Raw genomic sequence first — 12,775 nt, forward strand, 5'->3', positions numbered from 1 at the left:
CTGGGTCTGCATGTGCATGTGTGCATGTGTGTATATGTGTCCTACATTCCTTGGGCAGTGTAAGCTTCCCTACCTTGCCACTCTCCCTTCCTAACACTGTTCCTAAGTCACATGCAGATCAGCTCCCATCCCTGGGTGAAGTTTTCACAGAGGTTGGAGGTGGGCTTCACCACAACACAAACCTGACCTCAGCACTATCTGTCGCCTGCAAAACAAGTTAACCTCTCTGCACCTCGGCTTTTCCCATCTGTAAAATAGGTATCATGATCCTTATCTCGCTCTTAGGATATTTACCTAAGAGCAGCCACCAAGGGTCCAGCTCATTGCCTTACCCTTGTCAGCTCCAGAACTAAGGCCTGAGGCAAGACAAGACTGCCTGAGAGGCTTCTGGTGGCTGGCAGGCCACCAAAGCTGCAGCATTGTTTCTGCGTTCCTCAAGCCTCAGCCTACCTCTTCCTAACAACCACATTGACTTAAAATCCTCAGTCAGGATCAGAGAGAAGGGACTATGCCACACTTCCCAGAGAGAAACTAGTGTTCCTCCACACCCCAGCGGTGCCCCACAGCTCCAAGGGGACCCAGCAGTGAGAGGGGCTACCAAGGCCACCCCACTCTCTCTCCTGGCCCATCTCCCCAGCCCCCACCTCACTCCAATGTGGCTTCCTAGATCTCCTCACAGGTCTGGGTCTCCCTGGGCATGGGAGCAGCCAGAGATCCTGGCTCAGATCATTGGCTCCACCCCAGCTCTGCTCCCAAGGACACAGAAATAGGCAGACAGACAGACAGATGGACAGATAGGAGCCTGCAATGAGAATTCTGTTTCCTACAGAACCTAGGGCAGCCCCAGCCTCAGGACAGAATCCCCCCTGAAGGAAGCACCACCCCGTGCTCTGGGCACAGGAAGTCCAGGAGTGAGGCATTTGCCAACTCTCCCTGGAACAGACCTCAGGCCAGATGGTGCCCTGGGGGGAGGTGTGGGCACAGCCCCTACCCTTGGGAGTGCCAGCCTTAGGGGCATAGCTGCCCTGTGTTCTGTATAGAACTCAGAACCAACAGAAGCAGGCAGTCTGAATCCTAAAAAACAGGGGTGGACCACACCCACCCAGAGGCAGAGATCCTTTAGGATGGATGAGCCCAGGGATCTTCCTGGAGGAGAGGACCCAAATGAAGCCTCAAAGGAAGAGATGGGCAGGCCAGGCTGAGGCAGGGTGGGAGTGAAGGAGAGTCACAGGCTGCTATAATAGGACTGTTTCCAGAAGAAAGTAGACCTAGAATTTTCTCTTTGAGTATAAGAACCCTGTGTGACAGGGCAAGGGAAGGGACAAGGATGTCTGCTGGATAGCCCCATGGCTCTGGGGGTGTCCAGATCACAAACACAATTCCCATGTCCCAGGGAGGGAAAATGGTTTTGAGCATGACTGGGGTGTCCAATGCTGGGCCTGTACCACATCTCCCTCCCATGATTGTGGTCTGGCTCCCACCCAGCCCCTGCCTGAGGCTGCATGTGAAACTACCTAGTGATCTCAATGCTCTCAATGAAGCATGTGCATCCTAGAAAAGGAAAGGACGAGAGCACGGCAAGGATAGCTTTAGGGCGCCTTAGACAGGTGCCTTCCCCACCATGCATGCATGCAACTGTATGCACACACACACACGCACACACGCAAGCACACACACAAGAATAGCAGGCATCTGGGTCACTAGGGTTGAAACAATCAGACCTCAGAGCTCCCCTTGGGCAATGGGCACCCTGTATACACATGGAGCCCAGAGCCCACACACAGCCACACACCTTCAGAATCACACTTCACTGTGCCGCACTTCAGCCAGAGGCAGCGGGTGTAGTGTGGAATGTCATAGAGCAGATGGGCAGTCCTCAAGGCCCACTGCTTCCCTCCTCTCTCCTCCACAGAGATGTCTTCCTCCTCCCTCCAAGAACCATAGCCCCACTCCCACTGGCCTACTTTCAATCCTAGCTGGGATGCTTAGCAATCACTCAGTGCCTCAGTTTCCCCTTTCATATAGTAGAGTGTGATGAGGGTAAACGAATGGATATTTGGAAAAGGTTAGTATAGTGCCCGGTCTCCATGGGTGCTATGACAGGGTTTGTTCAATGAAATGATTAAGTCATGAGTGGCTGAGAGCTTCCTCTTTTCTGTGTGGCAGTTTCCAAAGCCAGGACCCTCTCCTTCTCCTCAGGCACCTCTGCCTACATCATGGGGCTGATGACATTCTCCTCCCTCCATCGAAGTTCCATGGACCTGTTTCTATCTAGCCCCCAAACCTTGAGCTACCTAAGCCAGAACCTGCTCTCTCCCATCCTCTCCCTCGCACTAGTCTAGGCCTCCAGCAACAGCTGCCACTGAAGAATGTTCTACTTTCCCTCTTTTTCTTCCAGCCTTTGTTTCCACCCTCTACCTCACACCCCCTTCCATTCCCATTGGTGTGTGAAAAATAGGTGGACCCTCCCTGCCCCAGTCTGACTGATGCCACCTCTGCTCCCACGAGGCCTCTGTGGCCATCAGAGCACCCCCTGACAGCTGCCTGCCACACTGAGCTGTGGGTTCCCCCTGAGCAGACACCTAGCAGGAATCTTCTCTGAGCCCATAGTCTTTCCCAGCTCAGGGCTCAGCATGGCCCAGTCCAGGGCAGATGTCAGAAAGGCTGATCTCAGAGGGGCATCCCACAGGGCCCGCCCTCAGGCCTCCTCTCTGGGCCAGGGTAAGTGTTGGGGAAAAACGACCCCAGAGCCAGTTTGGCCTTGAAGGGATTGTATGGCCACCCAGGGAGGGATGAGAGTCCAGGAGAAGCTGCTTCCAGAAAAAGGCTTTATTGAAGGAAGCCAGTGCTGGTTGGGGGTTGGTTGCTATAGAAACAGTCCTAACTATCTCCTAAAATGTTAGATACGCCACTGATGAGCTGCGTGTTGGGCTGTTTCAGGGACTGCCAGGAGCCCCGGAAGAGCCTATCAACTGCAGTACCCTGTCTCTGGAGCTCACATCCTGGAGAGCCCAAGAAGGAATCAACCTCCTGGAACAAAGAGACAGATCCATCAGTGTATGGGTAGCACACTCAAGGATTGTGCTGAGACCTCAGGCTACAGAATTATTCTGACAACAACTCAGGTCCTGAGACCGTCATGGTCCAAACCTTGACCTTGACCACAGACTGACCTTAAACTCAGGATGGAATTACATCTGTGGCCACAGACCAGCCCAACTCCAGTTTCACACCAAGCCAAGAATCTGACCACAGACCCAGGTACTCACAAAGCCTAGACCTCACCACAGAGCAAGCAGCAAGACCAGCCACAGGTAAAGCCCAACCTGTGGTACCCAGCACAGTCAGGAATCAAATCAAATGACTGAAAGGATATTTTCACAGCCAACACTCTAAACATTGTAAAGCATTTTATACATTGCTAGTGGCTTCCATGGCCTTCACTTTCTATCACCTTCCCAGGAGGTCAGTGAGGAAAACTAAAGCTCAGAGAAGGAAGTCATAGTGGCTTTTTCTAAAGGGAAGAAGAGTGTGGGGATTAGAATCTGGGTACCCATGCAGAGCCCAGTTGGCCACACCAGTTGCTTTGGAAAAGTTGTGCTTTTTGAAAACCTGCTGGTATCTTATAAATATGCCGCTTAAATACCCCTTAATTACCTTATTTAGGAGATAATTAGTGATTAATAGCTTTGGCTATCTATCGTACTTTCATTTGCTCTGCCAATTAGGCTCTCAACAGTTCTGAATTCTTTGGAACAATCCTCCCAAAGCCCAGATGTCCCCCTATGTCCCGCCAGACACTTGCTCCAGAAGGAGGAGTCTCCCCACAACACCTGCTACAGTGCCACTGATAGGCTCTGCCACCTGCAGGCTCTTCTGGAGGACAGCAGCAGCCCAGGGAGGACATGGTGCATCCCAGAAGACAGGACTGAGGAAGGCACCCCCAATCATCCCAGCACCCCCTTGCAGGGAGCAGAGATTGGAGGCTCAAAATCCAGGCACCAAATCAGAGGACGGGAGGACAGGGCAGGAACAGAAGCTCCTTGGAGGAGGCTACAGTCCTCCCAGAGACCACCACGTCAATGAGATGGCATCAATGCTGCCACCAGCTTGAAGCAAAGAGCAGGAGGAAGCAGCTCACCCCACTCCAAGCCCCAGCAAGGGCCAACATAACTGCACAAGGGCAATTCCTTCCACTTCCCACTCCAGGATTGCAAGGATGGGTCCCAAGGTTGCCACTGCCTCCAGGCCCCATTTGGTGCCAAATCATAGTGCCAGGAATTGCCAGTGGGGCCCTGGAGATGGAGCTGGATAATGCTGTCATCACTGGCAGGATTATACTACACAAGGAGGAAACAAAAAACAGCAAGGGATAAACATCCCTCCTCCCATCAGGCCATAATGGGGAGGCTCAAAATAGCTCCTTTTGCCACCAGGGATGACGCCAGAGTTGCTCAGCTGGGACCAGCTGGGGCAGAAAGTGGGAGCTACCAGGCCATGGCAGGGCCAAAGGAGTTCTGATCAAGGAGGTGAGACCAACCAGAAAAGGTGAAAGGTATCTGAGTGATGGATAGCCAGGGTGACACTCAGAATCTCTGCAAGAGACTCCTAGAACAAACTCAAGGCTTCCAGCTGCAAACCCGTGTATGCAGTCACAAATCCTGCACACCTAAGTCTGTCCCTGAGGAGGGCAGGAGTGCAGGACTTGACTTGCTCTGCAAACACCCAGAGCCGAGCAAATACAGCGTCAGCAGCAGACAGCTCAGAAGAGGACTCTCGGATCCACCAGAACTCAGCACCCCTCCCAGACAGAGCCCAGTGTGTTTCTATTTTTGCTTTCAACCCTTGTTTGGCATCCCCGGCTAACAGACGGCTACTTCCCCTCTTTCCAGAATAATGGGTCATCTGGGAGGTGGAACACTTCCTTTCTGGCCTCCCCTGTCCCAGGTCTGCAAGAAAACAGGCTCACCCTCCCTGAGGAGGGGGCTTCCCTCTCCCCAGGCTTCTCCCCTCTGAGCTCTCCAGCTTGCCAGCCCTGGAGAAGGCCTCACCGGCACACCTAGGAGGAACACTGGCTTGACACTCAGAACACTGGCTTCAGAGGCAGATGGACCCCCACCAGCTCTCTGCCTGCACAGACTGACCTCTCTCACCCCCTCCCCCGACGTCCGTGGAGCCTCAAATGTACCCACACTGTGCTGGACTTCAGCCACAGACAGAGCCTCGGTATGCCATACCCTGTAACCTACCCCCAGCCTCAAACTGAGTTTTGACTTATGGCCACACAGGCTCTCAGCCTGGCCTGAGCATGTCCCCAGCATGACTTCAACCACATGTGAGTATCACAAATGCAGCCCTGTGGAGTCAGAAGAAAGCAGCCTAGCTGCCTGGGTCCCCTGTCCACCCTCCCCACATGTGCACCCCATAGGCCTGTGGCCACACAGCTGTGAGGGCCTCTGCAGGCATGCGTGGGACCCTGGAGGTGGCATTTACCTCCGGAGTGACTCACTAAGTCTCCTATTAGTTTGCAAAAGGGGGTGCAATTTAGCATTTTCTTTCTCTTTAGAAAACAAGAATTTTAAAAGAGAGGGAGTAGAGAGATTTGAGGGAGTGGGTGGGGAGCTCAGATCTCATTTGATTTCCAAACTCATTCGTTAGGCATCCTCCCCTCCCCATCCCACCCCAGCCCTTCCCCTGGGGCCCTGCCACCCGCTTCCACAGGCTCCTGGCTGCAGATCTGGGGACAGGCTGGGGCCCAGGACCGCCAGGAGGCACAAGCTCTCTACATCCAAATTCTCGGCTCCCCAATGACCCCCTACCCTTAACTCCTCACTTTCACCCCATCCCTGTGAGGTGATAGACATGAGAGGCCAGGACCCTTCCAGCACCAGGAAAGGCTGCAGGCATGGTACCAGGGAGCCCAAGGAGAAAGAACAGGTTAGAGTTGCAAAGAACTTAAAACACTCCTGACTCCCAAGCTCTTCTTCCCCTATTACAGATGCAAAAACTGAGACCCAGAGGGGGGCAGTTCTCAGTCAGCCAGGACCAGAAGTGGGCCTCTGTTTTGTTAGACAGTTTAACTACTAGGAATAATGAATATAGGAGTAGAAGAGGCCAGGCACTGGTGGCTTACACCTACAATCCTGTCTAGAGGATTGAGGCCAGCCCAGGTGAATAGCTCTTGAGACTCTATCTCAACCAATAGCTGGACACAGTGGTACATGTGCCCTGTCATCCTCAAGCCACATGCAGAAGGCTGAGGTCAGGAGGATCATGGCTCCAGGCCAATCCTAGGCAAAAAAAGTTGATGAGACACCATTCTCAAAGGAAAGAAAGTTGGGCATGGTGGCACATGACCTGTCATCCAAGTGACAGTTGGAAGCTTAAAACAGGAGGATCATGTTCCAGGCTGCCTGGGCAAAAAGCAAGACCCTATCTCCAAAATAACCAGAGAAAGAAGGGCTGGAGGCATGGTTCAAGTAGTAGAGCACCTGCCAATGAGTTCAAACCTTAGTGCTACAAAACAAACAAACATACAAACGAAAAGAGAAAAGACCTAAGTGCTGATACCAGCTCTGCCTCCAACTCCACGTGTGATACTAGACCCAGACACTTTACGCTTATAAGGCTCAGTTTTCTCGTCCATAAAATGGGAAAACATTGGCTCTACCTCAAAGAGATGCTGTCAGGCCACTGGACAGGGAAGCATGCTGAGGACTTCTAGAAGAAAGAGCCAGATTGTTCCCCAGAAGCTAACTCTGTCCTCCTTCCCCCAAGCCTGAAATCTCGGAGGACTCCTGGGAGGCCACTGGTTCCTGCTAGGAAGCCATTGATCACCATAGCCTTGGTCTCTGGAGTTCACACTCTCCGCACCTGACCTCAGAAAAGTAACCTTTGCCCTTCTGGGCATGGTCTACCAACATGCATGTTTAACATCTCCTCTTACAGCACGAGCCACCACAGTGTGCTGCAATATGCCCTGCACATCCCTTCTGGCCCATCTGACCCAGGCGTGGCACGGCCAGCAGCAGGAAGGAGCATTAGCTGGCCTCACATTCTGTGTCGCACCACTAGACTCCCACACACAAGTCTAGTCTTGGGGGCCTGAGGTGGGGGCAAGAATCCAGACCCAGGGTGCATGCTGGAAGTGGGACCTCTGCTTGGGCTGTGCCACTCCTGACCATGTCAGGACTACGAGGCTGCAAAGCAGCTCACACTGAGCCTGCAGGGTCTGTTGCTGGGACAGGTAATTCCACGAGGACTGGCATTTTCACATGAGAATAGGAGAACATGCAGCAACTCTGGGAAGGCTCCCTAGAGGAGAGTTTTAGGAAGGTGTGGCATATAAAGGAAGGCTATCCCGGTCCCTAGGCCTGGGCGTTTCTCGGAGCCATGCCTCAATTCCCCTGACACCTCCTCAAAGTCCAGAGAGTATCAGCACTGGTCCCCAAGCTTCCCAATGGCTCTTCCTCTGTGCCATCTGGCCCTCGTCCCTGTCCCCAGGAGCCACAGCAAGAGGCCCAGGAGAAGGCCTTGCATTAAGTGGTGGGAGGGCACATGCCCACCTGCAGGACCCCCCTAAAGGAGGCTGACTTGCAGGGCAAGGTCCCCACCGCAACACTAGAAATCCAGAACCCAGGCTTGGTGTTGCCATCACCTTTTCCTGCAACCTTGGGCAAACACCTAGGCCTCAGTGTCCCAGTGTTAATGAGGGCTTTGAGTATGAATATCTGGAAGCGTCCCTCCCACTCTGACAGGGTGGGATCAGCATTTTACTGACGCAAATGACTGTGTCTGATGCACTCCAGCCTGCCAGCCTCTCCTCTTGAAGCAGAGGCCAACACCTGGAAACAGCATAAACTGGTTCCTCCGGCCAGGCCCTGCCTCCTTAGCTCAGTCTCTGCAAACAGTCCCATCCCAGACCCTTGTGGCTATCTGCAGTTCCTGGTCCCCCCACACACACCCCCTCTTGGAACTTGGGCCTCTTGCTTGCACTGTCCTGAGGCAGCAGACACCCCTGCCAGCCTGTGGGGGTGCAGAGGGAGGGTCACAGGGAGGTACAGAGGAAGGGAGGGCCAGTGCAGCTAGCAGGAACCAGAACAAACCCTTCCCAACAAAAGTAGCTCAGGTTGGCAGCCCTCCAGGCTCCCAGGAGGCCTCGTGTGGCAGCCAGAGGGCTCTGTGGAAACACCCACATCTCACCACCTGGCTCTTGCCCTCTATGAGGTGCCTCTAGGAACCTACTGTCCCTTCATTCTGGGCACTTCCTGCCCAACCCACAGCACGCTCTTTTTCCCATTTTTGGCAGTACTAGGGGTGAACTTAGGGCCTCACACTTGCCAGGCAGGTACTCCACCACTGGAGATCCACCCCCAGACTTGAGGTGTACTTTACACCTCTCCCCTTCCGATCTCCCACGCCCAGAAGACTGGCCCTGGACACCTTCCTGTCCAGGTTCTGCTAGCCTTGAGGACCCAACTCCTACAGAAATTGTCCTTTACAGTTTCAACTATAGCTCTGGACCGTGAATTACTGTTTCCTCTATAGAGTCCTGAGTCTCCCCCCAACCCCTGACACCCACCTCCTTATCACTGACTTTCATCCCCTCTTTCTGTGTCCAAAGGGGAAGACCAAGGGATCGCCTTCTCTCCCCTCAAGCACAGATGGGGAGCACTATAAATGATTTCAGCTGTGTGACTGAAATCTGCCCAGAAATTGGGAAGTGGTAGTAATCCATTTGATATACCTTCTGCAGAATTATCCCACCCTTCTGGGATCTGATTATATTTTCTCTTTTTTTCTGGATCCTCCTGCCTACATGGAAATCCTTGAACTGCCGTCTTTCAGCTCCCAACACAGCTGGCACAGCCCTGGCTGACTGCTCAGGCTGTATACTGCACAACTCCAGAAGTACCATTCAGTAGACCACCATGTGATGACCTGGAATCAGATACCATGGCAACCCAGGACCCAAGACCCTGTCTCTTCCTCAGTAGGTGTTCTATGGCCAGTTTTTAGAGGAAACCCCTTGCAGGTCAGGAGAGACCCCTTACTCATATGTCAAGGACCCACAGCCTCCACTTCAGGCCTTCAGCCTCCCTCTACTCTAGTCTTGCCATCACACTGAAGGCCTGGTCATTCTGCCCAAAGTCTGCCCAAGCAGGTAGATGCTGCTGAACAGCCAACCCTTTCTGTAGTACACCCCCTTTTTGGGCCTCAGCTTCCCCATTTGTCAAGAGAGGGACTTGGTCTCCTTGACCCCCAGGTTCCCTCTGCTCTGAGGCTCATCCACCACATGTTCTGCACAGATGCGGTGGGTGGGTAGATGGTTCCCAGGCATGGTACCATGAGTTCAATTCACCAGGGTTAGAAGCTTAAAGAGAAGAGACATTTACAAAACACAAAATCCCTGGAAGAGCTGGGAATAGTGGTCAGATCTGGCTTGCAAGCTCCTTTGAGGGTTTGGGGGTGCAGCTCAGTGGTAGAGCATTTGTCTAGCACGCACAAGGCCCTGCAAGGCCCTGGGTTCAATCTTGGCACTGCAAGAGAACAAAACAAAACAAAAAGGTTGAGTCTGAGTAGGGGGGGAGGAGAGAAGCCAGGCTGGTGGGTCACAGAGGGGAATGTGATTGCCCTGAAGGAAAGGGCCAAGCATGCCATTGCAACCGGAAAGCAAAGCGTCAGATAGCATGCCGCAGCAGTGAGCTGGTACAAGTTCCCATGGACATGCCCAGGACAGGCTGGCACACCCACTCAGCAAGTGAAGGGGACGGCCTTTCAAAGGGAAAAATCTTGAGAGTCAACAGGCTTCGCCTGCATTCCAGGTTCTGTCCAGACCCTTGGGCCACCTTGAGGGGGCAATTTCTGAGTATCTGTTTCTGCATGTTGTAAACGGGGGAAAGTGGCATGTCCCACCTCCCAGAACTACTGTGCCAAAAAAGGGCTCAGCACATTGCCTGGGTGCACAGGCCGAGTAGCCATTGCTATGACTGTCACATCCAGATGGCGCCAAGTGGGCAGTGGGCGAGCACACACCTTCCTTCTGTGAGGAGTGGGGGTGGGGAAGAACCCAGCACAGGGAGAGAGGAAGGAAGCAAGGAGCCTTTTCCAGCCTCCGGGTGTCATCTCACAGGAGGGAACAGGGAGGGAAGTGAGAAAGAGTGCTTAGGTGGGCTCTGTACTTATTATGTCTCAACAACCAGCCCCACCCTGACAGGACTCCTCAGGGACAAAAAGGGACTATAATCTCAGGCACCTAAATCACATGCCAGTGCACGCACAGGAAGAGTGGTACCTGGCCCAGGGTCCCAGGGAATATTCTGGGTGGGGAGGACTGACACACAGCCAGTGCTCTGTTCACACCTAGAGTGTGTACTAGTGAGTTCACACTCATTCCATCACTGCCATCCCTTATGGGTGGAGAAGGGTTCACTCCAGGCCAATGCCCGGTCCTGGAAGGGGGGTGGCATGGCACCTGCCAACGTCACGGGTTTGGTGTGAGTTCATGGCAGATTCTCACAAGCCAGCACTGTGAAACCAGCTTTGCTGTCACCTGCGCATGGCCAACCCTGTATGGCCGGCCCTGGGTACAGGTTTTCCTCAACAGGCCTCCCAAGGCACCATGGAGCTCCAACTGTACAAACAGGGGATCAGTGTGGTCTCCCCCGATCCCAGATCCCAGCTCAGGGTCTGGCACGGAGCAGATGTTGGTGAATGAACGTCTGGCAAGATGAATGAACGAATGACTAACACCCACTCTCTGAACGACCGGCTACACAGCCTGAGCCTAAGGGAGGACAGAGCCCACAGGACCCCAGGAGGTCTCGAAACCTGAGGCTCTGCCTCCCAGGGATGGGGGTGGGAGGGCGGCTCCCCAGCCCGCGCGCCACGCACACCCCTCCTGCGGGAGAAGAAATCTGGGTCTCCGAACCGAGCTGGGGGCGGGGGTTGTTGCGTCCTGGAGAGCGAGAGTGGCAGGACAAGGGGGCGCGTCCTGGTTTGCGTTGCGGGGTATGGGATGGATCTGCAGCCGCGGGACATCCCTTTCGGTCCCCATTCCAGGGTCTGCCCAGGGCCTCCGGAGTGGAGAGATAGCTCCAGACAACTGGACTGGACAGGGACGCCCAAACCTAGCCCTTTCCAGCGGGGCTATAGCGAGGAGGGCGCGATGTCCCACGAGCTGGCTGGGGGCGCAGGAAGGACGTGGGGCACTGGAGACCCCTCTCCACGCGCTGGGGTCTGGCCTCGCCACGGACCCTCCTGTCGTCGCGGAACCTCCGCCCACCTGAGCGAAGGGCTCACCTGAACCCGCGGCCCCTCCTGGAGACGCGCGGGTCCCTCCCCCGGCCACCAGCCCTGCCCTCCAGGCGCCCGCTCTCACCTGCACCGCCCGCCTTGGCCATGTCCCGGGCGGCGGGCTCCCGCTGCGCTGCCCGCGCTCCTTGCAGCTCCCGGCCCGGCCCCGGCCGCCGCGGCGCCTCGGGCCCCGAGCGGACTCCGCGCGCCGCGCCCCGCGCCCCCGCCCCGCTCGCCGCGGCTGCCGCCACCGCAGCCGCCGCCGCCTCGCCTCTCCCTCCTGCTCCCTTAAAGGCGCCGAGCGGCTGCCGCGCTGTCCCGTTTCCCCCACCCCCCCCCGCACGCCGCCGGGGAGGGACTGACGAAAGAAGGCGCCCAACGCCGCCCCCGCGGGCCCGCACCCCCGCCCCAGGCTGCGGCCACAGCGCGCGGGGCACGGCAGCCAGGGACCAAGGGGACCAGAACCAGGACCCGGACCAAAGCAGAGACACGGCTCGGACACCGCAGAGAGACACTGCGGTCCAAACAGGGATGGGGACACGAACTGGGAACCACCAGGGCACGGTGACCCTGCGAAAGCACCAGAGACACACCTAGGGCAGCAGCATTCGTGCGGGAGAGAAAGAAATCTAGAAACATTCAGAGCAGACTAAAGACCTAGAAGCTGGCAGCGGGAGGGAATGACGGAGCTAGAGGAAGGAAGACGGACTCAAGAAGCTTCCTCGGAGACAGAGAGGGACCCCTCCAGCAGCCCCCTATTCAGGGGTTCTGGATCCTTCAAGAGTCGGATCTGACTCAAAACAGAAAGGACTCTGTGGCTTTAACTGTAAAGGAACGTGTAAAACCCTTGCAAATCCCACCGGAGATTCCAGGCCCAGCAGAGTTTATGGGCCTGTGACCAAGCAGTGATTGGTGCCCCCTTTCCACTTTGGGGCACAAGCATTCTAGCGAACAGGCTTCGTGGGGAGATTTGGGCTGTGAGGTAGTAGAGTCCAGAGAAGAGCAGGCCTTTCCCTAGTTCGGGACCAGTCCAGGTCTGTGGATCCAAAGAAAGTCTGACCAGCTTACAGAAGCACCCTCCATCTCCCAAACCATTCCCCTCGCTCCCTGCTGCTGGATAGGGGTTGGGTACCTGCTCTTCGCAGGACTGTTTAACCTCACTGGAGCCCAGCTCTCCTCCCAGAAACTGGAAGGGCTTGCACCCAGCTGCAGTCTGCAACTAAGCATGCCACCCACCCCTTTGTCCTACCCGCCCTGTGCATCAGAGAATTCCATCCCTGTGGTAGCCACCATCCTCATTCCAGTGTCGCATCAGCTCCTCAGTGGAAACTGGGTACACACAGAACTACAAGGGGCCACAATGGACATCTAGTCCAGCATTCTCTCTGGGGCTTTGACTCCATCCATCTACAGGATCCCTGTTAAGCAGCTCCTTGTTGATTATATCCAAAGGCAGGGGGCTCAGTTCCTCCAGTGAAAG

General features: G+C 55.2%; 1 protein-coding gene across 2 annotated transcripts in view; it reads right to left on the reverse strand.

The window, feature by feature from the left end:
• Pitpnm3 (PITPNM family member 3) overlaps nucleotides 1-12,775 on the reverse strand; it is a 95,448-nt gene that overhangs the window by 81,191 nt on the left and 1,482 nt on the right. The window contains exon 1 of one of the 2 annotated variants that reach the window (XM_074047125.1): nucleotides 11,381-11,489. The exons of the other annotated variant lie outside the window; for it this stretch is intronic. Within the exon in view, the coding sequence (XP_073903226.1) occupies nucleotides 11,381-11,402 (22 nt within the window). The 5' untranslated portion in view covers nucleotides 11,403-11,489. Of the gene's footprint in view, nucleotides 1-11,380; nucleotides 11,490-12,775 lie in introns of those variants that run through there. 2 annotated transcript variants of the gene reach the window in all.

The sequence above is a fragment of the Castor canadensis genome, chromosome 11, assembly GCF_047511655.1.
Source record: "Castor canadensis chromosome 11, mCasCan1.hap1v2, whole genome shotgun sequence".
Classification (NCBI taxonomy): domain Eukaryota; kingdom Metazoa; phylum Chordata; class Mammalia; order Rodentia; family Castoridae; genus Castor; species Castor canadensis.